Source organism: Trachypithecus francoisi, unplaced genomic scaffold (genome assembly GCF_009764315.1).
Source record: "Trachypithecus francoisi isolate TF-2019V2 unplaced genomic scaffold, Tfra_2.0 Lachesis_group0, whole genome shotgun sequence".
Taxonomy (NCBI): domain Eukaryota; kingdom Metazoa; phylum Chordata; class Mammalia; order Primates; family Cercopithecidae; genus Trachypithecus; species Trachypithecus francoisi.
Genome location: NW_022681453.1, coordinates 66,568,382 through 66,596,065, shown reverse-complemented (window position 1 = coordinate 66,596,065; position 27,684 = coordinate 66,568,382). Strand labels below are relative to the sequence as shown.

Below are 27,684 nucleotides of genomic sequence, written 5' to 3'. Positions count from 1 at the left end.
CACCGCGGATTACCCAGAGTTTCCCACTCAAGGCCTGCGAGCCGCGGGGAGAACTATGACCCCCCCTCCTCCCTCCTCCTACAGAGCAGCCTTGCTCCCTAAGGCCAAACCCGCGCCCCTCATGACCTCCAATGGCTCTAGAAAACAGCTTTGAATTGCCCGCTTTTTCCAAAGCTGGTTCATACTCCCTCGCAAAGCAGGGAATAGGGTCTGGGGACAAAAGGAGGGACATGCCTGCCACAAGAGGAAAACCCCATCACCTGGAACTCGGCGAACTCCTCACAGTTCACACCGCCACTGGGCGCCGCCATATTGGACAAACACGAGGACCCCACTGCAGGCCAATCACCGCGGAGCAAAGGTGACCGCGGAGCCGCCTGACAAAAAATATAGCACGAGGAGAATCCTTAGGAAAGCTGAGTGGAAGACTTGACTTCTACGTGGTCCGCATCCACCTCGAAACCTGTCACCCTGCTGTCCTAACCCCTTTAACATGCCCTCCTGGAACTGGGCCAGATGCATGGATCAAAGATTGTCAGAACTTGAAGGGACTGTTTACTCCAATCCCATCTTCACAAAAGGGAAACAATTTCCTTGTCGTTCCCCTACCAGGTCGTTGAAGGAAATCTAGGCAAGTGAGACCTAATACCTCTCACTCCAGTGCCTGTCTTCCTCCCTTGACCCTGGAGCAGAGGGGTCTTTGTTAAGCATTTGGGACCACTAAGAAACGTCAAGAAAAACGGCATTTCTGGCAGAGTGGGTGGGTATGAGTAAGGTGTTTAGGATGGAGATTATCAAATGTTTTTAGAAAATAGGTAAATTGAAAACATACACGTTAATTTCTCAGATTTGCCTGAGGGATGCTCCAAAGCCAAAAGGTCACTGAGCACTGAGTCTAATTACGTGTTTTCTGATAAAAGCGTATGTTCATTGAAAACACTGGAAGAGCGGCATACTGGAATACTGGTTTATCTGGTGTATTTCGGGCGTTTACAGCTCACGAAAGTTGCACTTTTCCCTTCTATTTCACACAGGTCCTTCCATGGATGCATATCCGCTAGGGCAAGAACCCACGGAGCCACACTCCACAAGACCATTTCCAAAACTGGCTCGGAACGCGGCGCCAGGGGCACTACGCTGGCGCCGCCGGTCTCCAGCGCGTCGCGCACGTCCTGCACGCCCCGCACCGGCGCATGCCGGTCCACAGCGCGCGTACGCCCCACCCCCGGCGCCGCCTGCGTCCTTCTCTCTCCAGCACTGGGTGACATTGAGCTCACCAGCGCCGCCGTCCCCGGCGAAGTTCTGCGCTGGTCGGCGGAGTAGTAGGTGGCCATGGGGAGCCTCCGCGGTCTGCTCCTGGCAGCGGGTGAGACGCCGGTCGGGCTATGGGAGGTAGGGCAGCTGGCCCGGCCGCTGCGGGTGGGGGAATCCTGAAGCCTTCCTAGGCCCCGGAGTGGCTCCATTCCATGACGCACTTTCTCGGTTGCTCGGAATCCTGCCTCCTTATTGTCAGTGTGGGAGAGAACTAGGTGAGCAGCTACTGATAGATATTGGAGACTGCCCGTGAGTTACCCTCATCTCCATCCACTCAGCTCCCACCAATTTAACTGCCCACGTGCCTACCCTTCTCCTCACCCCAGTCCTCAGACTCCCCTGAGCTCAGTCTGTAAAACACCTACTATCCCTAGACTTCCCTTTTACCCATTCATTCAGCTTTCCACCCTAACCACCCCTATCTGTTGCTCTACTTGAGTCTTCCCTCTTCCCTGCCCCTTCCTCTCTGGAGTTTATCCCAGAAAACCTCCAGTCGGAAGTTTCCCCACTCATTAAATGTCTGATTAGGCCAACGATTTAGGTCTTACAGATTAATAATAATTATTTTCTTAAAATGGAGGATACATTACTTTTAAACACTTCTACAATTAATTGATTCGAATTTCTTGGAGGAAAGTGTGTAATTGAAGGATCTGCAGTTTGTTTTGGTGGTAGACATTTGTGTGATGATTGTTTTCGACTTAGGTAATGAAAACTTAATTCTTTTTCTTGGGAGAACCAGCAGAGCCTTGGCATAGTAGGGGTTGAGAAATCAGAGGGCTTGCATTTTGCCTCTTTTCTAGGTACCAGAGATCTTTTGTTCAATGGCGCTACATTATTAAAAAGTTGTTAATTCAATTTTTAAAGGAAAAATAGCCCCAAACTTGGCTATTCAAATAATATAAATGTATATTGTAAATGTAAATGAAATAATGCAAAAAAAAAGTGAATGTTGCATAGTTTCACAAGTTTGGTATATAACCCTCCCCACCCCAAGGTTATCCTTTACACAGCTTATCTGATGCTCCAGTGGAGAGTGGACTGGAAAACATGTCTCAAACTAAGGAGTATTACTATATTTGCTTCCTTTAAAAGCAAACACTTTCTCCACTAAAATTCTCAGTACTATGATTTCATTGATTTTGTCAGTTTTGTTGAACTAATTCACCTAAAATATCTTCTGTACATCATGTTAACCATTATAAAGCTTTTCAACAAGGCAAGTGAAAGGATCATTGCTCTGTAAAAAAGTTAAAATGGACTGCAGGAAAAGAACTTTGACATCTTGGAACTAATACTGAGTGTATTGTAAGTAGTTCACCTTCTTGTTTTGATAATATATTTATGCATCTTGAAAATTCCAAAGCCTCTCTGCAAACTTCTGATGTGTGAAAACTTCACTATTGACCACTTAACCAAAGCAGAATTCCTTGAGTGATTTAAGAACAATTTATTTTACTTCAGATATAAAATGTTTAATAGCACACTAAGGATGTTATATGAGCAGCTCTCCATATGATCTTCCACGAATATCTGATGCTTTGTGAGCAACTCCAGAACACCCTACTGCCTTTCACCCACTTCCTAGCTAAACACTTTCATATACATTATTTTGTTGGTTGGATTTCTCATAGCAGCCCTCTCAGGTGAGTCTTACTCCTCCCACACTTTATAAGTGAAGAAACATAGGTTAGAGATGACTTGTCCAGGATCACTTTGCCAGCAAATGTTAGAGCCAGGATAGGAGTTGGTACCCTCTAATTCTGGAATTTTTGTGCTTTTGGCTGTTGTTCAAACTGTACATTCAGGGGCTGTGCGTGTTGAATTTGTCATGACTAATTGGGTCTCATTAATCTGAAATGAAAGAGTCATGAAATGCAGATTTAGTTCTGAAATGCAAGTACATCTTCATGTCCAAATGGCTTTTCAAGAAAGAAGACTGATTTAATAAGCAGCCTTAGCCAAAGGAATGATAGATCAAATAGAAATGTAGGCCTAGTGTGGTGGCTCACGCCTGCTATCCCAGCACTTTGGGAGGCTGATACCGGAGGATTGCTTGAGACCAGGAGTTTGAGACCAACCTCGCTAACTTAGCAAGAGTCTGTCTCTCCAAAAAGCTTTTAAAAATTAGCTGGGCATGGTGGCTCAAACCCGTGGTCTCAGCTACTCAGGAAGCTGAGGCAAGAAGATCATTTGAGCCCAGAAGTTTGAGGCTGCGTTGAGCTATAATACAGTCATGCTACCACACTCCAGTCTGGGCAACAGAGTGAGACCCTGTCTCTGGGAAAAAAAAAAAAAAAAAAAAGCATAATCTAGGCATCCCTTATTTATCCAGAATATTTGGAATAAGATTCTCTAGGTAAGTGAAATTTCAGATGATCAAAGCTTAATCTTATAAATGACGGACCTTTACTTTTGTTTCTGTTGGCAATCTTTGGTATACTCCCTTAGCAAACAATATAGCAAACATAATATAGGCTTTTATGAGCTCGAATTTGTTATTTTGTAGATGTAGTTGTAGATGTAGATCAGGGTTGTTAAGTTGTGGTACTGGACACTTCCATGTTTGAGAGGTCCTGTGAACTTCTCAAATTTTTATGATTGTGTACCATTTTCGAGAGAGAGGGTCCATAGCTTGTATCTGCTACTCAGAGCAGTTCATGCTCTTTAAGTTAAAAAGCACTGATACAGATGATTAGGAACTAAATGGCCATTTACCCACACTATGCTGGGTTTCATGAGGGTAAACACTAGATCTGTTTTGTTTTTACTCAATCCTTACCACTTATTGGTGTTCAGCTCATAGTAGACAGGCAATGCATATTTTTTGGACGAAGGACGCTAGGACATATCTTGGAACATGCTGCAAATATAAGGTGAGTTTTCACACCTCTTTTCTCCTGAAAGAATAAAATAGATACAACTTTTAGGATATTGTATCTTTCTACAGAATGATTATTAGTTCAAAGGAATAGAATGACCTTACAAGAATGTTTCTTCTTGAAAGAATGTTTTGCTGCCCTAAACTCTGTTGACTGGTCAGATTTGAAAATGAATTTATTATCGTCATTATTGTTACCAATGTAATGGACTATGGGCTGCCTTCCTTTTAGTTTAACTGACATTTCAGAGCATTAGAGTAGAGAGGTATCTTAGAAGTCAGGTAGTCTAGTCCTCTAATTTTTACAGATAAGGAAACTTAAGGGCCAAGAAGGGAATCGGCTTGCTAAGGATCACACAGGTACAGACCTGGGACATAGCCAGTATCCCCTGGCTCCCATTCTGATTTTATTTCTATCACATTCTGCTACCTTATTGTTCTGTTTGTTCTTGCTAACCAACCCTAAATGAGAACATACCCATTTTAACTACCCCCACCTTTGGCTTTGCTCATTGCACCTCTCCAGGTCTTACCAAGTATTTATTGAGTACACAATGAATGCCCTGTATGTATACTGTGAAGGCTCTAAAATGAATGGACTGCACCACTCCTATGGCTGATTTATTGCAGTGAAAAAACAAACATATAATACACCAGAATAACCTATACAAAACAGTATATATATAAAGCTTTAGATTACAGACCAGATTGTAAGTGCTGCTGTGGTGTCCTGGAGCCACTGACTTTGTTCAAGTCTCTTCCCAATTTCATATTCGGTGATGTTACATTAGTAGCTTAAGATCTGCTATGGTAAGGGTTATTGGCAAACACTACAAATCAGGACTTGTCTCCACTGGCCCCCTCCAGTATACCACTGGCTTCAAGAATTCTGAGATTCTTGAAACAAAGGGGTGTGAGAGTGATGTGAGCACATGTAGGGGCGATAATGAGTCTGAAAAAGGCTACGAGAGGAAAGATTACCTTGGATTTTGATCAGGAGGTAATAGGAGATAAAGTGTGGTGTTTGGAGAAGTTTGAACCAAATGAATTTGAACCAAAAAAACCTTTTAGCAGGAGAATTTAAAATCAGTCTGGAATATCTTGTCAGAAAGAAAGCTATCAATTACCACTAAGGATGTGTTCAAAGGACTCCAGAGCCAATTTAGAAGGGTTCTCAATAACTAAAGATGGGATTAAAAGGAACAACTGAAATAGTCTAGAGCACATCACAGGTGTAAAAATGCAACATAAGGCAGTTGCAAGAAAACCAATTTGTTCATTTGAAAACTGGCAAAGGGCAATAATCCAGCATTTATTCCACATTTTCTGCATGATTTATGCCTTAAGATAACCAAATAGTTAACGTGAAAGGGGAGAATACCACCATTTTGCAATCCTTAATGAAATAAATGGATCTAGCAGGAGAAGTAATACAAGAAACATTTCTGGAAAATTAACACAGTAACTACATACCAGTTGAACTGCTGCTACCTATGAAGATGTTACAGTAACTGATGTGTGAGGTGATGATGGAAATAACAAAGGAATATATTCAGGAAGTGTCTTGAAGAAAGGATGAGTTTGGAGATACTGAGTAAGGAAGGACTTAAAGACAAGTTTTTTAATGTTGAGGACTACGGAAGTATTGCCTCATTGTCAGAAATAAGAAAGTTGGAAAAATAATCAGAAACGCCATCAAAGATTTGTGTTAGTTTGGCAGAAAAGATGGCGCATTATTGAGTAGGTTTAGGTGGCATTGAGTTATAGGTGGTGAGAGGTGGAAGACCTGAGGGCAAAGGAAGAGTAAAGTTATGGAGATAACTGAGTACCTAACATATATATATATATATATATATATATATAAACTTTCTCCCCAGTAGAATGCAAGTTCTATTGGCACAGATTTTTATCTTTTTTGTATATTTCCTAAAACAATGCCTGGCACATAGGAAGTACTTTGTTGAATGAATATCTCCAACATACATCGATGTCACTGATAGTAAGTATACATGTTAGCATTTTTTGCTGTATTATTTCTCAAACTGAGCTAGCTGACAGGCGGTTTGTCTTCTGTTCTCCTAAACTGCCTTTGTTCTAATTAGGAGGGATGGGGAGGGACAGCTGTCTTACGAAATAATTATTGATTCTTTTTCTGTTTAAAGAGCAGAGTCCTCCTAGCTTGCTGCCAGTTAACCTTGTTCCTTTTGTAAGTGCCTGCCAAAGGAGGAATGGGACAGCATTGTGTGAGATGGGGCCTTATAGGTCACATTAAACCAGTGGTTCTCTGGGGAGATGAAAAAGTCCTGGATATGGATAGTAGTAATGAGTTGCACAGCAGTGTAAATGTACTTAACGCCACTGAATTGAACACTTAAAAATAATTAAAATGGTAAATATTATGTTACGTATGTTTAACCACATCTTAGGGGAGAGAAACTCCTAGGTTCTCAAAGTATAGTCCAGAACCAGCAGTAGCAGCATCACCTAGGAACTTGTTAGAAATGCGAATTCACAGCCTCCATTACAGAACTGTGGATGCAGAAACTGGAGGTAGGCAGCCTCATGATTTGTGTTTTAACAAGGCATTCCTCTGATTCACACTAAAACACTAAAGTTTGAGGATCACAAGATTTAATAATTGTGTCTTAATCCTCAGTGCTATTAAAAGCTATTGAAAAGTTTCATAGACTTTTCCCATGGCCTCATAACTGCATAATTACCTTTATCAGAAATCCTAACTATATTTGGGTAAAATTGAAAAATGTTCTAGAAGCATTTTATCAAAGTTAATGTTTTACATAATATTTTTTAAAAAATAAACTTAACAGAGAGCCTGTTGTGTTTCAAATGTCTTACCAGATGCTCCCATATTTGCTTTTCCATTTAACCCTCAAATCAGCTTTGGTACAAGAAACACTGCATTATCCACGTTTTAAATGAGGAAACAAGCTAAAAGCAATTAATTTATCTCCTTTCCACTAGGTGTTACAGATGTTGTGCTTACCAGACCCAGCCAGGCAAAGCGTTCTGGGATTTATAGCCCTGAAAAAGGATATAAATGAGGCCTTTTATGAAAAAGACCATGTGGCAGGTAACCACAAATAGAGATTCCAACTTCAGATGTGTCAAGAGTAAGGACCTCTGAAAATCCATTTTTACCTAAGAGCAATGATAACACTGCCAGAAGTTGGCAGAAGCAACTTTTCCAGAACTCTGGAAAATTACCAGGCATTTGTAACAATCTGAGGAGCATTTATCCAAAAAAAAAAAAAAAAAAAAGACTGAAATCATGGTAGGATAGCAAGTCTTGTGGAGTTTTAACTTGCTTTATTCCTGTCTTCTCTCAGCTTCACAATAGCCTTGAAAACCAGCAGCCTCACAAATCACAGTTGCTTTGAAAACCAGCAGTCTTACAGGCACTGAAGAAGGCGGAATGGATTTAGAGTTCTCCAAAACTTCCAGCTTGAGAATTGTTACTATTTGACTTGTCTGACAGTTCGCTGGAAACCCCATTCATAGGGCTTGTCTTTTTTCACCTGACTTGGAGTTTATTCACTGCAGTGTTCTCCCTGGTGCATTTGTTGAAAATAATCAGCAGCACTTGTTTGACATAACATGGAGTGGGTAACAGCTGTATGCCAAAAATGACATAAACCAGATGAAATGGACATACTTATAGAAAGACAAAAATTACCAAAACTAAGTCAAGAAAAAATAAAAAATCTGAAAAGTCCTATAACAGGAGATTGAACTAGTGATTTTATTACTTCCTGTAAAGAAAAAGTCCAGGCCCAGATGGCTTCAATTGTGCATTCTACCAAACATTTAAAGAAAAAGATAGAATTAATCTTTGACAAACTCTTCCAAAATACAAAAGAGGAGGGATCACTTCCCAATACATTGGATGAGGCCACATTATCCTCATACCAAACCCCCCCCCCAAAAAAACTCAAGAAAACTACAGACCCATATATATCCCTTATGAATATTGATGCAGAAATCCTCAAGAAAATCCTACAAAATGAATCCAGTGACATGAAAAATTATAAATTGTGATCAAGTGGGATTTATGCTAAAAAATGTAAGGTTAGGACTCCTGACTCAACATCATTCACCATGTTAATAGAATAAAGGTAAAAAACACACAACCACATCAGTAAACACAGAAAGCATTTGACAAAATGCAACTTCTCTTCACTATAAACACTCAGAAACTATGAATAGAAAGGAACTTCCTCAACCTGATAAAGGACATTAAATGAAAAACCTGCAACTAACATCTGACTTAATGGTGAGAGGCTGAATGCTTTTCTGCCATGACATGACAAGGATGTCCATTCTCAACATTTCTATTCAACACTGTACTGGAGGTTCTCGTAAGGGAATTTAGGTAGGAAAAAGAGTAAGTGGCAAAAGAAGTAAAATTATATTCCCAGATAACATGATCATGTATATAGAAAATCCTAAGGAATACATACACACACATACCCTATTAGACTAAATGTTGAACAGTTTTGCAGTATGCAAGATAAATGGGCAATAAATGATGCAAACATGAAGAAAAACAATTCCATTTATAATAGCATCAAAAAGAATAATGAAGTTTAAAACGTACTCTGGAAATTGCAAAAGCACTACTGAAAGAAATTAAAGAAGACCCAAATAAATGGAAAGACATCCCATGTTCATGGTTTGAGAGACTTAATATTTTTAAGATGAAAGTATTCCTCAAATTGATCTACAGATTGAACACAATCCCCAACAGAATCCCAGCTGGGGCCTTTGCAGAGATTGGCAAGCTTGTCCTCAAATTCATACAGAAATTTAAGGGACCCTGAGTAGGCAAACTAATCTTTTAAAAGAAAAGCCAAGTTGGATGACTTATACCTCCTGATTAAAAATTACAAAGCTGTAATAATCAAGACTGTGTGGTGCTGGCATAAGGACAGACATCTAGATCAGTGGAATAGAACTGATAGTCCAGAAATACACTCTCATCTTTACGGTCAGTTGATTTTCTATATTGCACTAAAACAACTCAGTGAGGAAAAGAATAGTCTTTTAAACAAGTGGTGCTGGGAGAACTGGATATTTACATGCCAAAATATGAATTTGGATCCTTTCCACATAAAGTATACTACTGTAACTCAAAGTACATCACAGACCTAAATATTAGAGCTAAAACTATAAAATTCTAGAATATAGGAGTAAATCTTTGTGACCTCGTATATGGCACCAAAAGCTCAAGCATTAAAAGAAAAGATGGATAAACTGGACCTCACCTAAATTAAATTTTCTTATACTTCAAAAGACATCATCAAGATAGTGAAAAGATACTCAATGGAATGGGAGACTATATTTGTGAATTATATATCAGATAAGGAAAGAACTCTTACAACTCAAAAATAAAAAGACATAACCCTACTTAAAAAAAATGGGCAGAGGAACTAAATAGATATTTCTCTGGAGAAGATATGCAAATGGCCAATTAGTACATGAAAAGATCCTCATTATTACTCATTACATAAATGTAACTGAAGACTACAATGAGATACCACTTCATTCCTGCTGGGACAGTTATAATCAAAAAGAACAACAGATGTGGATATGGATGTGAAGACATTGGAACCCTCATGATATGAAAATGTGAAATGTTACAGCCACTTGGAAAATGGTCTTGTAATTCCTTAAATGATTAAATGGAGAGTTGTATCACCCAGTTATTTCACCCCTTAGTATATACCCCACAAACGAAAATACATGTTCCTTAAAAACTTGTACACAAATGTTTATAATGGCATTATTCATAATAGCCAAAAAGTGGAAACCACCCAAATGTCCATTAGTTGACTAATGTGTAAACAAACTCTGGTATAGTGGAATAAAATTAGTCAATAAAAAGGAATCAAGTACTGACAAATGCTACAGCATGGATGAACCTTGAAAATATAAGTAAAAGAAGACAGTCATAAAAGACCACATGTTATATGATTCTGAAGGGGTGGCCTGCCCCTCCACACCTGTGGGCGTTTCTCGTTAGGTGGAACGAGAGACTTGAGAAAAGAAATGAGACACAGAGACAAAGAATAGAGAAAGAAAAAGTGGGCCCAGGGGACCGGCACTCAGCATACAGAGGACCCATGCCAGCACCAGTCTCTGAGTTCCCTTAGTATTTATTGATAATTATCTTTACCATCTTAAAGATAAGGGAGTGGCAGGATAATAGGATCATTGTAGGGAGAAAATCAGCAGTAAGACATGAATAAAGAGCTCTGTGACATGAATAAGTTTAAAGGAAAATGCTGTGCCTTGATATGCATATGCAGACATCTCCATAAACCTTTTAGCAGCATTGCTCCAGCAAGTCCCACCTTTTGCCGTAAGGCGGTTTTCTCCTATCTCAGTAAACAGAGCATACAATCGGGTTTTACACCGAGATGTTCCATTGCCCAGGGACGGGCAGGAGACAGATGCTTTTCTCTATCTCAACTGCCAACAACCGCCAAAAGGCCTTCTTTCCTCCTGTACTAGTCCTCCTCAGCACAGACCCTTCATGGGTGTCGGGCTGGGGGACGATCAGGTCTTTCTCTTCCCACGAGGCCATATTTCAGACTATCACATGGGGAGAAACCTTGGACAATACCTAGCTTTCCCAGGCAGAGGTCCTTGCAACCTTTGGCAGTGTATGTGTCCCTGGGTACTTGAGATTAAGAGAATGGTGATGACTTTTAACCAGTAAGCTGCCTTCAGGCACTTGTTTAACAAAGGCACATCCTGCACAGCCCAAAATCCATTAAACCTTGAGTCACCACAGCACATGTCTCTTGCAAGGACAAGGTTGGGGGTAGGGTCACAGATTAACAGCATCTCAAATACAGAACAAAATGGAGTCTCCTATGTCTACTTCTTTCTACATAGACACAGTAAGAGGCTGATCTCTCTTTCTTTTCCCCCCATGATTCCATTTATATAAAATGTCCAGAATATGCAAATCCATAGAGACTGAAATCAAATTAGGGTTGGGGGAAAGAGGAAACGGAATGACTGCTAACGTATTCCGGATTTCTTTCTGGGTTGATGAATGTCTTCTGGAATTAGATAGTAGTGATCAATACACAACTTTGTGAATATATGAAAACTGAATTTCACACTTTAAAAGTGAGTTTTATGATAGGGAATTATCCATCAATGAAAGTATTTTAAAATTTTAAACATGAACATATTTCCATGAGAAGTCCACAGTAGTATCTTTTAACTTGTTATGTTCAAAAGATATATATATATTTTTAACAGCAAGGGGGAAAAGTGAGGAAATGATGCTTTTCACTATCATTGGGAAAACCGCCTCTGTCACCATGTTTTACTCCTACTGCCTCTCTTACCTCCCCTTATTGCTCCAAACTCTGAGACTGCAAGACACCCAAGTGGGAGTTTGGAACTTCCAAGGCACAGTCTTTTTATCCACTAGCAAATTCATTTTTAACCACAAAGGTCTGAGGGCACACACTCTTACTGCATTCAATACAAGTCTTGGGCATTCAATTTCTATCATCTAGAGCATCATATAGTGGCAAGGCCCTAGTCAGATTTATCTCTGGTGCCTTTCCAGCTTTCATTTCTGTTCCACTCTTCCACATCCTAGAGATTCAGGGGCTCTTAGATGTCTTGTGATCTCAGGAGCTTATACCAGACCTGGCCTCATCTGCACCACAATCCCAAGATCAGAATTACTCGCCTTTTCTCCCACCTGATCAAAACTATTTCTGGTTGTCTCTGCTTCTGATTTTAATTAATTAAAATTATTCATGCTAAAGCTGAAGGTAAGAATTCCTAATTAAAACTAATTTCTTAAATGTATTTATTTTATGAAGGTATGTCCTAGCTTTATTCACTGAAGAGGCAAAAACAGTGACAAACTGAAAAAAAATGAGCCCCCCATAAGGAGTCTCTAAAAACATTTCTTTAAAAGAACCAGAGCCCATTGGGAGGAATGTGTGATTCCAACTCAGGGGCAGAAAACATTTAAAATCAGTCTGGAATATCTTGTCAGAAAGAAAGCTATCAATTACCACTAAGGATGTGTTCAAAGGACTCCAGAGCCAATTTAGAAGGGTTCTCAATAACTAAAGATGGGATTAAAAGGAACAACTGAAATAGTCTAGAGCACATCACAGGTGTAAAAATGCAACATAAGGCAGTTGCAAGAAAACCAATTTGTTCATTTGAAAACTGGCAAAGGGCAATAATCCAGCATTTATTCCACATTTTCTGCATGATTTATGCCTTAAGATAACCAAATAGTTAATGTGAAAGGGGAGAATACCACCATTTTGCAATCCCTAATGAAATAAGTGGATCTAGGTAATAATCACCATTGTCTGCTAAAAAAAAAAAAAAATAGATGAAAGGTTGATGGGGAACCTAATAAAAGGTGAATCAGATTAATAGCATCTACTGATCAATCTTAATATGAAAAGAGACAAAATTGGCATATGCCTATTGATGTAGCATAATAAGACATACACAGTACCTACCACCTATGACATTCTTGCGAAAAGATCTAATCTGAATCTTTCAGGCCTCAAAAATCTGTTTACAAGGAATAGAGGAGTTTGGAGAGTATGTTGGACAACACCATGGGGGTGTGATAAGCAAAATCTAAAATTGAGGGACACTCTATAGGACTAATGACTGGTTTCTTTAACAAATAAATGATTTTAAAAAATGTAAGAGGAGAGACCTATAGATTTAAAGAAACTCAGGAAGCATCAGCCATATTCAGTTTGTGCACCTATTTTGAATAAGCCAACTAAAAAAAAAAATGAGCCTATCAGAAATTTCATCTTAATAGGATTTGATCATAATATACTGATATTAAGGAACATTGTAAAATTATATTAATATTTCAGATATGATTTTGAAATACATACTGAAGTATTTATGGATGAACTAATACAATATTTGGGATTTGCTTTAAAACAATCCAGTAAGGGGTAGATAATAGCTAGAGTTTAGGTGAAATGATATTTAAAAAATTTTTTAAGTTCAGGGGTACATGTGCAGGTTTGTTACATAGGTAAACTCATGTCACAGAGGTTTGCTGTACAGTTTATTTTGTCACCCAGGTACTAACCATTCGTTACTTTTTCTGATCCTCTCCTCCCTACCACCCACAACCCTCAGATAGGCCCCAGTGTTTGTTGTTCCCTTCTGTCTGTCTATGTGTTCTCATTATTTAGCTCCCACTTATAAATGAGAACATGCAGTATTTGGTTTTCTGTTCCTGTGTTAGTTTGCTAAGGATAATGAATGACCTCCAGCTCCATCTGTGTTCCTGCAGAGGACATGCTCTCATTCTTTTTTTATGGCTGCGTAGTATTCTGTGGTGTATATGTACCACATTTTCTTATTTTTTTAATTTATTTTTTGAGACAGGCTCACTCTTGCCCAGGTTGGAGTGCACTGTCATGATCTAGGCTCACTGCAGCCTTCAACTCCCAGGTTCAAGTGAGCAATTCTCATGCCTCAGCCACCCAAGTAGCTGGGATTACAGGCATGTGCCACTGTGCCCGGCCTAAAGAAAAGACCACATTTTCTTTTTTTTTTTTTTTTTTTTTGAGGCGGAGTCTCACTCTGTCGCCCGGACTGGAGTGCAGTGGCCGGATCTCAGCTCACTGCAAGCTCCGCCTCCCGGGTTTACGCCATTCTCCTGCCTCAGCCTCCCGAGTAGCTGGGACTACAGGCGCCCACCACCTCGCCCGGCTAGTTTTTTTTGTATTTTTAGTAGAGACGGGGTTTCACCGTGTTAGCCAGGATGGTCTCGATCTCCTGACCTCGTGATCCGCTCGTCTCGGCCTCCCAAAGTGCTGGGATTACAGGCTTGAGCCACTGCGCCCGGCCAAGACCACATTTTCTTTATCCAGTCTACCATTGATGGACATTTAGGTTGATTCATGTCTTTACTGTTGTGAATAGTGCTGCAATGAACAAACACATTCATGTGTCTTTATGATAGAACATTTATATTCCTTTGGAGATATACCCAGTAATAGCATTGCTGGGTCCAGTGGTAGTTCTGTTTTTAGGTCTTTGAGGAATCGCCATACTTCTTTCCACAATGGTTGAACTAATTTATACTCCCATCAACAGCATATAAGTGTTCCTTTTTCTCTGAAACCTCTCCACAGCATCCCTTATTTTTTGACTTTTTAATAGTAGCCATTCTGGCCAGGCGCGGTGGCTCACGCCTGTAATCCCAGCGCTTTGGGAGGCTGAGGTGGGAGGATCATCTGAAGTCAGGAGTTCAAGACCAGCCTGGCCAACATGGTAAAACCCCGTCTCTACTAAAAATACAAAAATTAGCTGGGCATGGTGGAAGGTGCCTGTAATCCCAGCTACTTGGGAGGCTGAAGCAGGAGAATTGTTTGAACCTGGGAGGTGGAGGTTGCAGTGAGCTGAGACCACACCATTGTTCTCCAACCTGGGCAACAAGAGCAAAACTCCATTAAAAAAAAAAAATAGCAAAGGCTTGGAGCCAATCCAAATGCCCATCAGTGATAGAGTGGATAAAGAAAATGTGGCACATATACACCATGGAATACTATGCAGCCATAAAAAAGGATGAGTTTGTGTCCTTTGCAGGGACATGGATGAAGCTGGAAACCATCATTCTCAGCAACCTAACACAGGCACAGAAAACCACACACCACGTGTTCTCACTCATAAATGGGAGTTGAACAATGAGAACACATGGACACAGGGAGGGGAACATCACACACCAGGGCCTGTCAGGGAGTGGGGGGTTGGGGAGGGATAGCATTGAGAGAAATAACTAATGTAAATTACGAGTTGGTGGGCGCAGCAAACCACCATGGCATGTGTATACCTATGTAACAAACCTGCACGTTCAGGACATGTATCCCAGAACTTAGTAAATAAATAAAGACTGAGAATGGCCAGGCACGGTGGCTCACGCCTGTAATCCCAGTACTTTGGGAGGCTGAGGTGGCCGGATCACCTGAGGTCAGGAGTTTGTGACTAGCCTGACCAACATGGAGAAACCCCATCTCTACTAAAAATACGAAAAAATTAGCCGGGCATGGTGGCGGGTGCCTGTAATCCCAGCTACTTGGGAGGCTGAGGCAGGAGAATCGCTTGAACCTGGGAGACAGGTTGCGGTGAGCCAAGATTGTGCCACTAGACTCCAGCCTGGACAACAAGAGCGAAACTCCTTCTCAAAAAAAAAGCAAGACTGAGAATATAGTTACTATATACAGATGTTCATTGTTTGGGAAGAAATTCAATAGAGTCTTGAATATTCTCATGATGTGCACAGATTATTTTAAATCATAAATACATCTTTATGTTTTGCTTTCCATATATACTTGATATTTATATGAAAATGTTTTATCCTAATATTTGCCAACAAGTCTTATATTTATGTTACCTTTTGAAAGTTGAGTAATAACTGTAATACTACTTTGCTTATTTTTCATAAAACAGTGATTTTGTTTAATATATCTGAAAATGCATTTTTCATTTATTTTTTTCTTATTCTTATATGTATACATCAAGTGTGGCATTTGAGAATCTGTTGATAAAATTTACAAAAGTAGAATTACAATTTTATGTTCATGATGAAAGAGTGACTTAATAATATTCGCCTGATTGTATCTCTTATTTTGTGTGCTTTTGTTAAACATATGACAGAGAACTCCTTTTCTTTCAGGTTAGCGATCCTGGTTCATGGAACATAAAGTGAGATTTTATGGGTGACAGGGAGAGAGATCAGGCTTGACTTGAGGGCACATGGGAAAAGAAGGGGGCTATCTTTTCACAAAGATTTAAATATCTCATAAGAACTGTTTGCCAGTGCAATTATGAATATGTGTATTTGTGCCTAATTTTTATTTTTTAAAAGCTCAGGTGATTATAATTTTATCTGTAAAATGTTGAAAGTGTAGTCTGATTAAAATAGTATATATCTAAAAATTAAATAATAGGCATTGTGGCTGGTTATGAGATGGCATTGCATTGTGGTTTTGATTTGCATTTCTCTAGTGATCGGTGATGTTACTTGTTATTCCATATGCCTGTTGGCTGCATGTGTGTCTTCTTTTGAAAAGTATTTGCTCATGTCCTTTGCCCACTTTTTAATGGGCTGGTGTTTTTTTTCTTGTAAATTTGTTTAAGTTCCTCATAGAGCTGGATATTAGACCTTTGTCAGATGCATAGTTTGCAAAAATTTTGTCTCATTCTGTAAGTTGTCTGTTTACTCTGTTGATAGTTTCTTTTGCTCTGCAGAATCTGTTTAGTTTCTGCACAGTAAAAGTTAAATGTATTAGATCCCATTTGTCCATTTTTGCTTTTGCTGCAGTTGCTTTTGGCATCTTCATCATGAAATCTTTGCCCATTCCTATGTCCAGAATGGTATTGCCTAGGTTGTCTTCCAGGGTTTTTATAGAGGGTAAATGATACTTATTAGTCATATAGCAATCATTGGTGATGAGTATATAGGGGTTCGTAATACTACTCTCTATCTGTGCTTTGAGTTTAAAATTTTAAAATAAACTACATATATTCTTATATATATAGTTTTAAAGTTATATTTAGTTCAAAACTACATCTAAAATTGATTTCTAATTAGGGATTTGTGGCTTACAAGGAGCAAGGCTTTCTAGAGTTACTTCTTGCTAACCACTGCAGCCCCCTAACCAGTTTATCAGCATAGTATTGGCAACTTGGTGACCTAGTTTATCACTTTTGGGAGGTTACTAATCTTCACCTCAACAGCCCTGATGCCACAATACATAATATTGCCACCAGAGCCATTGTTATGATAAGACACATGTGGGAAGTACTTATTTAAAATTTGCAGCTGGTAACATTTTTATGTTGTAAATTCCTAATTTCCTAATCAATAAAACATTTATATTTTAAAAGAGCATCAGGCATAGCACTTTAAATATAGTATGTGTATCTTACATATAGTAAATTCATTTCCTAAATGAACTAATTTTTATAAATGAAACGTAACTTGCAGGTATTTCTTATTTTGAGAAAACATCACATTTTCTTTCTTTGAAACATTTTTCTCTCTTTTTTAGGAAGCTGTTTTAGGTTATGTCAAAGAGATGTTTCCTCATCTCTAAGGCTTACCAGAAGCTCTCATTTGAAGATAATAAATGGATTTTGCATAAAACCACAGGAAAGTCCCAGAGCTCCATCCCGTAAGTTTTTATTTTTTCTATTTATGGAGTAGATAGCTCCCAAGGAGTAGGAAAACTTGGAATCAAAAGAACCCAAAAGAGAGAGGTTCCTATATCATACCCTCCCATGTAGAGAGAATACATTGTGTTTACATTGTGCGTGTGCACATGACCAATATGAGCACAGTGTGGGAGGCCTGAGGGAGGTCCATGTTCCTACATCATACCTCCCATGTTTTACTCATATGCAGGCTCATGTCCTACATCATACTTCTCATGTTTTACTCACACGTAGGCCCATGTTCCTACAGCAGACCTCCAGTGTTGTACTCCTACTGGTTATGGGCACATGCACAGTGGTTTCTTCATTTTCACCATTTGTCATTTTCATCTTGCCTCTACGGTTGGACTGGAGCTTTCTCCTTTTTTTTTTGAGGCGGAGTCTCGCTCTGTCGCCCAGGCTGGAGTGCAGTGGTCGGATCTCAGCTCACTACAAGCTCCGCCTCCCGGGTTCACGCCATTCTCCTGCCTCAGCCTCCCGAGTAGCTGGGACTACAGGCGCCCGCCACCTCGCCCAGCTAGTTTTTTTTTTTGTATTTTTTAGTAGAGACAGGGTTTCACCGTGTTAGCCAGGATGGTCTCGATCTCCTGACCTCGTGATCCGCCCGTCTCGGCCTCCCAAAGTGCTGGGATTACAGGCTCGAGCTACCGCACCCGGCCCAGACTGGAGCTTTCTCTAGGAGAATGGATGCACCAAAGTAAATAGTAGTCCAGAAATTATGTTTTAAAGAACTCCAAAGATGAACCAAATTAAGATACTATGTGTTACGTAAAATATAAGTAGGACCTTCTGCTTATTACCCTCACTGGCTCTCCCTTTGCACTGATTTTTATCTCTAGTCCCTACTTATTAATGAAATGACTCAGATGGCATATATTCCCTTCAGACTCAACAAATCTTTTAAGTAGTATTCATGCTCTTTCCTTCCTCATCTGGGTCTTTTCCCGTCTTCTTTTAGTTACAATACTGCTGTTGTCTTAGTAATCCAAGTTTGATGTTCTCGTGACTCCTTCCTCTTTGTCTTAAGCAGTCTCCACATGCTTTCAGTCATCCTCAGACTGACTTCATCTCTCTTCCCACTGCTGTAACTCTGGTTCAGACTATATCCCCTCACCCTTGTATTACAGTCTCCCATTTAGACTTTTTGCCCACTCTACCCTGTCCCCCTTTTCTCTCTCCATCCATTGTACAGATAGTAAGCCTTCCTAAAACATTAGTTTCTTCCGTGTTTCAAAATGTACAGTAGTTCCCAATCAACTCTAAACCCCTTAGCCTGACATTCAAGCTCTGGTAAAATCTGATTGTACCTTACAAACTTTTTCTTAGTTTACTGAAGTCAGACAAGCTCCTCACTGTTCCCTCCTTGTTCATCCTTACTTCATATTTTTGTTCTTGATGTTCTTTCAGTTTTCAATGGATGAGGCTTATATTGGGAAATAATGCTTTTATTTTACCTCATGGGATTTTATAATCTTATTTGGAAAATGAAGCATCCTAAGAAATTCCATGCAAATAAAGCTCCAATTAACTTGAAGTTTCTCACTGTTTCTGTTTAGTGACTAGTTAAAAAGCACTAATACCATTTTTGTTATTAAATTTGAGAGTTATAATCTCAAACACGTAAGATTCCTTGTTTGGTTTTTCTCGTAGGCACTTACAGCCACAGAGTGCCTTTACACAAACCTACGGATTGGCAGAAAAAGATGCTGATATGGTCAGGTCGCTTCAAAAAGGAAGATGAAATCCCAGAGACTGTCTCGTGAGTGCTGAATTTAGTATTACAAGCAGCTTTCATTTCTCACTAATGTAAGGGAAAAACAATGCCTCTGAGTTCCAGCTGTTTAAAACTTTTCAACCAAATTTGAAAACAGTTTTCACTTTTCCAAATGTTTTATTTTTGGTAAGTACTTGGAATATAAACAATGCTAGAAAACCTGTGTCTTATCATTGGTATGTTACATAGTGACTGGTGAAGAACTGTCAGGTACTCTGAACTCAATTGATTATTTGATTTCATCCCCCGGCTACAGAAGTGTGACTTTTTCTAAAGTTTGTTTTTAATCTAGGTATATAAATTAAGTACCACTGACAATGACTATATTCCCCCAAATCCATTTAAGTACTCAACCTTAGACATAAAAGTATTTAATTGCAACACTCTGGAATTCAGGAAAGAGTGCTTCCTGTCACCAATTTCCTTAAACCTAAGGGAAGGGATCTTGGCTGGGATCTTGGAAATTTTTCAGAGTTTGTAGATAATGAGTGCAGGTTCCTCCAACTCAGTTTCTCAACTCTGTACTATTGATATTTGGGGCTTGATGATGCTTTGTGGCGGGGGGTGCCCTATTTGTTGGAAGATGTTTGGCAGCATCCCTGGCTTCTGCCCTCTCGATGCCCATAGCATTGCCTCAGCGCTGACAACCAGAAATTTCTCCAGACACTGCCAAATGTCCAAGGGGCACCAGGGGGGTGGGAATCTCCCCTGGTTGAGAACCAGTGCCCTAGCCTCATGTTAAAGACCCTGACTGGCTGGCACCTTGGCTAAAAAGAGATTCTGAGAAATAGATGTCATCTCCTGTGAAGCATCATCCTATTCAGGGACAGGGACTTTGGACAAAGCTCCTGGAAGTTCCCTGTCAGCAAGAAACTATTCCTGGATCTTCTGGTCTCTGGTTTCAAGTCATGACTGAAAAAGATCTGAGCTCATTCAGGATTTCTTTCCCAGGGAAATATGTAGTATTTAGTTTCTGTTTACAACAACTTTAATAGAGCTTTTCTGCTTCTGCCAGTCAAATTGATAGCACATTACTTTAACTAGAATTATTTCAGCAGGAAAGCCCTGGTTTTTCTTAGCTCAAGTCATGTATTCTTCTGGGTAATAAGAGAATACTGGAAATAACCATGACATCAGGTTCTTGCCTACGCCCTCATTCTTCCTATACCAACAGAAAATAAGCTGGTATTCACCCATGGCCGTAACAGATGCTGTATAGGCTTTGTTGTAGAACACCTTCTTCAGTCTGCCTAATAGTTGGTTCCAAGATCCCCTCAGGCCCAAAATACTGCCTCATGAATCACTCTGGAAGGGTCTTTTCTGGGCCTGGGCAGCCATTTATCCTTGCACTGGTAGTTCTGAACAGGCACTGCTTAACTTGCCCGTTCCTGTTACTCCCTATGGGATGGATTATTTTTCATGAGGATCATGGCACTTCAAATCCCATAAAATACCATCAACATGGGAAGTCAGTTTGTAGTTAGTGGAATCTCAGGTGCTCCTAACTGACCAATTTGACAGTCCTTAGCAGTTGTATTGGGTTCCTGCCAGCCTGCAGGCCCAGCTTAAATGCCTGGAGAACCCCGTCCACGTGCTGCTTCACAGGTCCCAGCTCCTACATCACATTGTACATGCTTTCATCTTCCTCCTTCCACCTGCAACATCCCAGATCCTTTGCCTCCTTCCAAGCATTTTTAAAGTAATCCTCTCCCATTTTAAAAGTAATACATGTTAAATATCTCAGGGGAAAGAAAGCACTTCAATCCCATCTAGAGATAATCACTTCCTATTTACACATCTACTGAGAGGGCCAGAAGTTAATCTTGGGCGCCATAAGGGCTCCACATCCCCTGCCTTGAGGTTCTGCCAGACATCGAGGTAACAGAATCGTGACCACCAGGTGTGGCAATGCATGCCTATAGCCCTGGCTGCTCAGGAGGCTGAGGGAGGAGGATCGCTTGAGTCTAAGATTGTGAGTCCAGCCTGGGCAACATGGTGAGACCCTATCTCTTTAAATAAAGTAAATTAAAAATAGAACCATGACTCACTGCCTGCTTGCAAAATCACCAAGGTAGATTGGCCTTCTCTTTAGGCTCTTCTATGTTAAGCCTCTTAGGTTTCACACAAGACTGATGAACCAACCATCAACTTTTTTTTAAGGCACATGGGTCTGTATTCAGTGGATAGGTTAGAAAAGCTGCACTTTGGCACCTGCCAAAGACCACAATATCAAGTTCACTGTCACTCAATTTTAGCAAGACATTAGTTTAAAAACATAAATATTAAGGAGCATTGCTTAAAGGACCTTCCTACTATTTTAGATATTCTCAAATCTATTCAGGGTTCAAGACAGAAAAAAGCTGGGTATATGGAGCACATTGGTTAACTTTCTCCAATTTTTTTTTTTGTTTTTTTTTTTTGAGACGGAGTCTTGCTCTGCCACCCAGGCTGGAGTGCAGTGGCCGGATCTCAGCTCACTGCAAGCTCCGCCTCCCGGGTTTACGCCATTCTCCTGTCTCAGCCTCCGGAGTAGCTGGGACTACAGGCGCCCGCCACCTCGCCCGGCTAGTTTTTTGTATTTTTAGTAGAGACGGGGTTTCACCGTGTTAGCCAGGATGGTCTCGATCTCCTGACCTCGTGATCCGCCCGTCTCGGCCTCCCAAAGTGCTGGGATTACAGGCTTGAGCCACCGCGCCCGGCCACCTTTCTCCAATGTTTGATCTTTCTGAATTGTGCTTTGTGTTGAAACATATGAAGCTTATTGTAGTATCTGTTAAGATGTTTTCAGACGATGACTAGATCACATAATATCTTCTTAAGAACCTCAGGGAGAAATGGCTACCTGTTTCACTTTCAGCATTTATAGGCTGGCTGGAAACCTGAGAGCTGAAATTGGGGTCCACCATAGCAAGTATAGATTAATATGCCTTGCCCATGTTTTTTTTTTTTTTTTTTTTTTTTTGGCTTTGTTCATGACTTCACTTTTTATTACTTTTGTACTTAATTGTGTGCTATCTTGTATTTTATATATAAATGGGTTATTAAAAATGCTTTATCCTCCCCAAAGTCCTATGAGATCTCTAGGCCCTTTTTAAAGAGATTTCTAGGTCTCCCTATATATATTTATAGACACTACAATATTTTGAATTTATACACAACTTTTTTCCTGCACAACTTCTGAAAGGGAAAAGTTAATAACTTTCTCTCATGATCTCATTGTATTACTAGGTTGGAGATGCTTGATGCTGCAAAGAACAAGATCCGCGTGAAGATCAGCTATCTCATGATTGCCCTGACAGTGATAGGATGCATCGTCATGATTATCCAGGGCAAGAGGGTGAGAAGGGGTTTTTCTCTATCCAGTGTGTATGTTCTCCACCAAAAACCTAGAATAAATAAAGGATTGACCCTTGTATTTACCCTCTGAGAAGAGGAGGCTACTTTCTACATTACATGAGAAAAGATAAGCAAAAAAATAAGACATGTTGGGAACCAGCCTGGAATGTCATCCTTGGGGATAAATAGCAAATCCTAACTTTGGCGTGGTGAAGAAGGACTAAATTCATTTTGTGTAATGTAAATTTAAAAAGTGTTTCTGATGACAGATGTCATAATGTAAATTAAGAAATATGACACTGGCATATTTAATAACCCATTGCATATTTCCAGATTGCTCTTGGTACCCAAGTGTATTTACCCTCACCATAACTGCCTTCATCATGGTGAGCTTTCCTAGCAGGGTTCTTTATTTGAAGCTCAGCCAGACAGGGCCATATGTCTAAGGACCATAGCTCCTAAGCAGTACATAGGAATGCAAGTCCAGAAATCTTTAGCACAGATTATGATAATTAATAGCTATCATTAATTGGACACTCACTGCATTCCAGGTACTTTTCTAGCTGATATCTTGTCTGAACCTCACAAAAACACTGTAAGATAAGTATTATTAGGGCCTCATTTGTAGATGAGGAAAACTATAGCTTAGAAAGCCTTAGTAACTTGCCCAAGGCCACACATGTCCCTAATGACGAGCCACAATGTGAACCTAGACCCAATTCAGGTAATAGGAAAATTGCTCCCATTTATTGAGTGCTTTATTATGTAACAGGCACTGTTAAGCTCACTTAATCACCCCCATAACCCTAAGAGGTAAATAGTTTTCCCAAATTCACATAGCTAACAAGTGGCAAGATAAAAATTTAGACCTAAGTTTGCAGGATACCAAACCTCATATTATACTATCTTGCTATTAAGCTATAGTTATTTTTATATTCACAGCTTTGGTCAAATTCTTCTTTTAATACCATGTATGATTCTGTATATCACAGCTTCCATGTGGAAAGAGATGTCTTACAACTACTTTAAGATACTAAAAATGTTCTTCTACATACCCACTCTTAACTTTCTTATCCTCAGTAATTCCAAAGTAAAAGGAAATGTACTTTTGGCTGTCTTCAGTCTTGTAGTTAAATGGAAATACTGACCATTTTAGGCTGACCTCATGGGAGTACAAAGGGGCAGATGTGCTGAGCTGGGTGAAGTTCTCTTGAAAACTCTGTTCTACCCCACTTCATTTTTTCTTGTCTCCCTCTTTGACCTCTCATGCATAGTTCTCAGGTTAAAACCAGCAGAAACATGTGGACAGGACTGTAAACTTCTAGGATTCTGAGAAATTTGCATTGCTTTTGTATACTCAATTGTACTAGCTGAGTTTAAATATTCCAGAAGCAAATTATTCACCTGGAATCACTTCTAGCATCATCCAGGGCTACATGCTGTGTACTGCAGAGAGTTCTTCTCCTGTTCTTTACCATGAAATTGTAACATTTTAGTTTTATGGAATTTGCATTTCCATAAATGCGACTGGAATGGAGAACTTTTTAACTTAATGTGATTTGGAAGAGAAAAATTAGCCATTGTGTATTTTGCTCTCACCGTCAACTTTCCTTTCTCCTCCCCCTCCATATACCCAATTCTTTTACATATGAAATTACGCAAATAGGAGGAAATATCAGCTTAGGGTACTAGTTTCACTTATTTGGTATAAAAGTTTTGAAACTGACCTGTATGTAAGCTTCATAGAAATCTGACCATTTACATGGAGGGAAACGAGGGAAGAGGACGGTTGCCTCCCCCACTCAAAGGATGGAATTGTAGTACAGATACTCGTGGAAATCGTCAATGGTAGTATTTTGGTAAAGTCTGGAATTTGCAAAGCTGAATGTTTTTGGTAAAAGAGAAGTGAGGAACTAGAAGGGTCTGAGTATGCAGATAAATTGGGGAAGGAGAAATGGTAGCAACAAAGAAAAGTGAAAGAAGAAAAATGGGATAGAAATGGCAATGAGAAGGTATTTAGTATAAAAGAGAAGTGGGGTGGAATGAGAAGAAAGTATGAGAAAAGGAGAGGATAAAGATTGAAAGAAAGGGGCCAGAAGGGAAGAAAAAGGAGAGGTGTGGCACTTCTTACTTATGCTTGAATGGATAAGTACGAGGAAGTTGAAGCATATGAGGAAGTTGAAGCACATGGAGGAGACTGCCACGCCCAGTGTCCAAACAGCAGAGGACTCCATGCCTCTATTGCCCTGTTAACCTGCTGTCGTCAATGCAAGGTAAAGATACCCTCCCCTGACCAGCATACAAATCACCTGTTCAAATCTCTTTTGCTTTAGGCTGCCCAAAGAAACGAGACTTTAACACGCTTGAACTTAGAAAAGAAAGCTCGTCTGAGAGAGGAAGCAGCTATGAAGGCCAAAACAGAGTAGCAGAGGTATCCGTGTTGGCTGCAGGAATTATGTTGCAACGAGCCTGTATTAAAAAGGATGTGGTATGAGGATCCATTTCATAAAGCATGGTTTGCCCAAACCTGTACCGTTTCCGTATTTCTGCTGTAGAAGTATAAATAAATTTTCTTAAATAATGACTGTCTGTGTTTTATTGTTTTGATCCAAGTAAAGTGTAGCCTCTCAGCCTTTTGGACAAAAATGAAACAATTTATTTCAACTTGAATACCAACTCTTTAGAGAAGTAGGTACCATATCTTACTTCTCTTCCCATTACCAAAGTAACCTCTCCACAGGCGAACTCATTTTGTAGAGATAAGGAAGGCCAGTTGAGTATATGGCCCAGGTGCAGCTTGGAGGGCCAGCCTTCTCAAATGTCTTGGTGTATTTGGTGGGGAGGCTGCTCCCTAATAGAGCAAGCCCTGAGAAGCAGCCAGACCACATTCTATAATCTTTGAACATGCTGCCAAATAGAGGCTTTTAGGAGAACAGTTTTTTAAACATCCTGACAAGGTCCAGCCAGGAATTTCTAAGGACTTAGAAATCCCAGCATCATGGAGTTGCTTGGGGTCAACACAAGTCACCCTCTTAGCTTCATGCCTTAGAATTCTCAACTGGCTGTTTTCCTACCACCTGAGAAGCTAAATTTCTCAATTACAAAAATCTCATGTATTATTATTGTTAAAAGAGAAGTATTTGCACCTCACGTATATCTCATTTACAGTTTGACCTTGGGATACTGAGTTGTTTCATATTTAGGTATGAATACAGGTTTCTATTTTAAACATAGATTCTCACATGCTTCTTAATTATTCATGGATGACAAGTCATTACAGTAGTCCCCTCTTATTCACGGCTTTGCTTTATGTGGTTTCAGTTACCTGAGGTCTGAAAATATTAAATGGAAAATTTCTATAACAATGCATAAGTTTTAGCTTGCATACCATTCAGTGTAGCATGATGAAATCTCTTGCCAATCCATTCCATCCACCTGGGATGTGAATCATCCCTCTGTCTGGTGTATTCACACCATATGTGCTAGCCGTCTCTGTTATCAGATCAGCTGTTGTGGAATCAGTGCTAGTGTTCAGGTAACTCTTATTTAATAATTGCCTCAAAGTGCATTGTGCTGTGCCTAATTTATAAAATAAACGGTATCATAGGTATGTATGTATACGAAAAACAGTATATGCAGGATTGGGTACTATCCACAGTTTCAGGCATCTGGGGATATATTCCAAGACTTTAACAAGCTTGAACTTAGAAAAGAAAGCTCGTCTGAGAGAGGAAGCAGCTATGAAGGCCAAAACAGAGAAGCAGAGGTATCCGTGTTTGCTGGATTTTGAAAATCCAGGAATTATGTTGCAACGAGCCTGTATTAAAAAGGATGTGGTATGAGGATCCATTTCATAAAGCATGGAATATATCCCCAGAGGGTAAGGGATGACTACTACATACAGCCACGCCAACATGCTGATTCTCAGTTATGAGAGATTAAAAATACATGCAGCTGTTTGGGCACTTTTTTCCCAAATAAAAATACCCAGTAAAATGTAACATACTACCTATAGCTTGATAATCTATCTGAGGATGTTTATGATGTCTGTCCATATACTTTTATTTTAATTTGGCCTTAGCTTCTTTGTAGGTATCAAGTTATCACTTGCAAATTTATTATCAAAAAGCATAGTTTCTTGTACATTTTAGAAAATTAGTTTCTCTTACTTTGAGACACCTACACCAATGTTTTAAATATGGATAAATTTTAATGCGGAACTTCTTTTAAAAATAAGTAATCCACTTCATAGAGCAATACAACAAAAATGTGTTGTATCTTGGAGATTTACATGATAAACGTGGTAACATTGATGAGCTTTAATTTAATGAAACCTTTTTTTTTTTTTTTTTGAGACAGTCTTGCTCTGGCACCCAGGCTAGAGTGCAGGGCATGATCTCAGCTCACTGCAACCTCCGTCTCTTGGGTTCAAGCGATTCTTGTGCCTCAGCCTCTTCCGTAGCTGGCATTAGAGGTGTGCACCACCACATCCGGCTAATTTTTGTATTTTTCATAGAGACGGGGGTCTCACCATGTTGGCCAGGCTGGTCTCAAACTCTGACCTCAAGTGATCAGCCTCCCAAAGTGCTGGGATTACAGGCATGAGCCGTGGTGCCTGGCCAAACGTTCTTATTACAAATATTTCATTAAACTGAAGCTCACAACTGTTACTATGCATCAGGAATTTACACAGTCATTTCTCCTTTGTGTCATTCTCCTATTTGATAACATATAGTGACTATCTCTTTATGGGTTATATAGCAGTTTCTTGGCCAGAATTCAAGATCTGCCCCTAATTAACCCTACTTCTCCCAATACCCTCACATACCAGCCTTATAGCACTCATCCCCTACTAGTAACTCTGATATCTCATATTCCTCAGAATGTATCAAGCAAACAAAATTTAATGAGCACTACTCTAAGGTACCATAAACTACAAAAGAGGACAGTTTTGCCCTTGTTGCTTTCAGTTAAATGTACTATTTTTTGCTTAATTTCTAGATTTTTTTTTGCATGTTTATCATGTCTCCATAGGTAAAGTGGGCAGAAATATTTTTCTACTTTATATTTCCTGTAGGTGCTATTTGAATAAAGTTAATATATGAGGTTA

The 27,684-nt window shown here is 39.7% G+C and overlaps 2 protein-coding genes and 1 long non-coding RNA gene across 9 annotated transcripts in view; 2 read left to right on the top strand and 1 right to left on the bottom strand.

The window, feature by feature from the left end:
• The window catches only part of CCDC58 (coiled-coil domain containing 58), a 55,077-nt gene that overhangs the window by 23,350 nt on the left and 4,043 nt on the right, over positions 1 to 27,684 (bottom strand). The window contains exons 2-3 of one of the 5 annotated variants that reach the window (XR_004437076.1): positions 4,097 to 4,214; positions 833 to 1,502 (exon numbers count right to left, since the gene is read on the bottom strand). Coding sequence is in view for 1 of the 5 variants with exons in the window: in XM_033211031.1 (XP_033066922.1) it covers positions 261 to 311 (51 nt within the window). In the remaining 4 variants the exon portion in view is untranslated. Of the gene's footprint in view, positions 1 to 234; positions 363 to 832; positions 1,503 to 4,096; positions 7,179 to 27,684 lie in introns of those variants that run through there. The other 4 variants (XM_033211034.1, XM_033211033.1, XM_033211031.1 and 1 more) reach the window with 4 other exon arrangements.
• Positions 1,229 to 27,684, top strand: FAM162A (family with sequence similarity 162 member A). Of its 3 annotated transcripts, XM_033211036.1 has the most exons (6): positions 1,229 to 1,366; positions 17,302 to 17,424; positions 19,115 to 19,223; positions 22,467 to 22,575; positions 24,908 to 25,005; positions 26,341 to 27,684. In XM_033211036.1, the coding sequence occupies exons 1-5, from the start codon at positions 1,333 to 1,335 to the stop codon at positions 24,998 to 25,000; spliced, it is 468 nt and encodes a 155-aa protein (XP_033066927.1). In that variant the 5' UTR covers positions 1,229 to 1,332; the 3' UTR covers positions 25,001 to 25,005; positions 26,341 to 27,684. The 3 variants fall into 3 exon arrangements, with proteins under 3 accessions (XP_033066927.1, XP_033066926.1, XP_033066928.1); XM_033211035.1 differs by lacking the exon at positions 26,341 to 27,684 and having other exon boundaries at positions 24,908 to 25,158; XM_033211037.1 differs by lacking the exon at positions 26,341 to 27,684 and having other exon boundaries at positions 1,254 to 1,392; positions 24,908 to 25,158.
• On the top strand, positions 1,394 to 9,910 carry LOC117083419. Its single transcript, XR_004437078.1, has 2 exons — positions 1,394 to 1,529; positions 7,178 to 9,910. It is a non-coding gene; the product is annotated as an uncharacterized LOC117083419 (long non-coding RNA).

What these genes read in the sequence shown, in the direction of transcription:
- FAM162A (XM_033211036.1), top strand. Translation starts at nt 1,333, where the DNA reads ATGGGGAGCCTCCGCGGTCTGCTCCTGGCAGCGG. An exon ending in GAAATCCCAGAGACTGTCTC is followed by an intron (nt 19,224 to 22,466) that starts GTGAGTGCTGAA and finishes TTGTATTACTAG; the next exon opens with GTTGGAGATGCTTGATGCTG. An exon ending in TGATTATCCAGGGCAAGAGG is followed by an intron (nt 22,576 to 24,907) that starts GTGAGAAGGGGT and finishes CTTTTGCTTTAG; the next exon opens with GCTGCCCAAAGAAACGAGAC.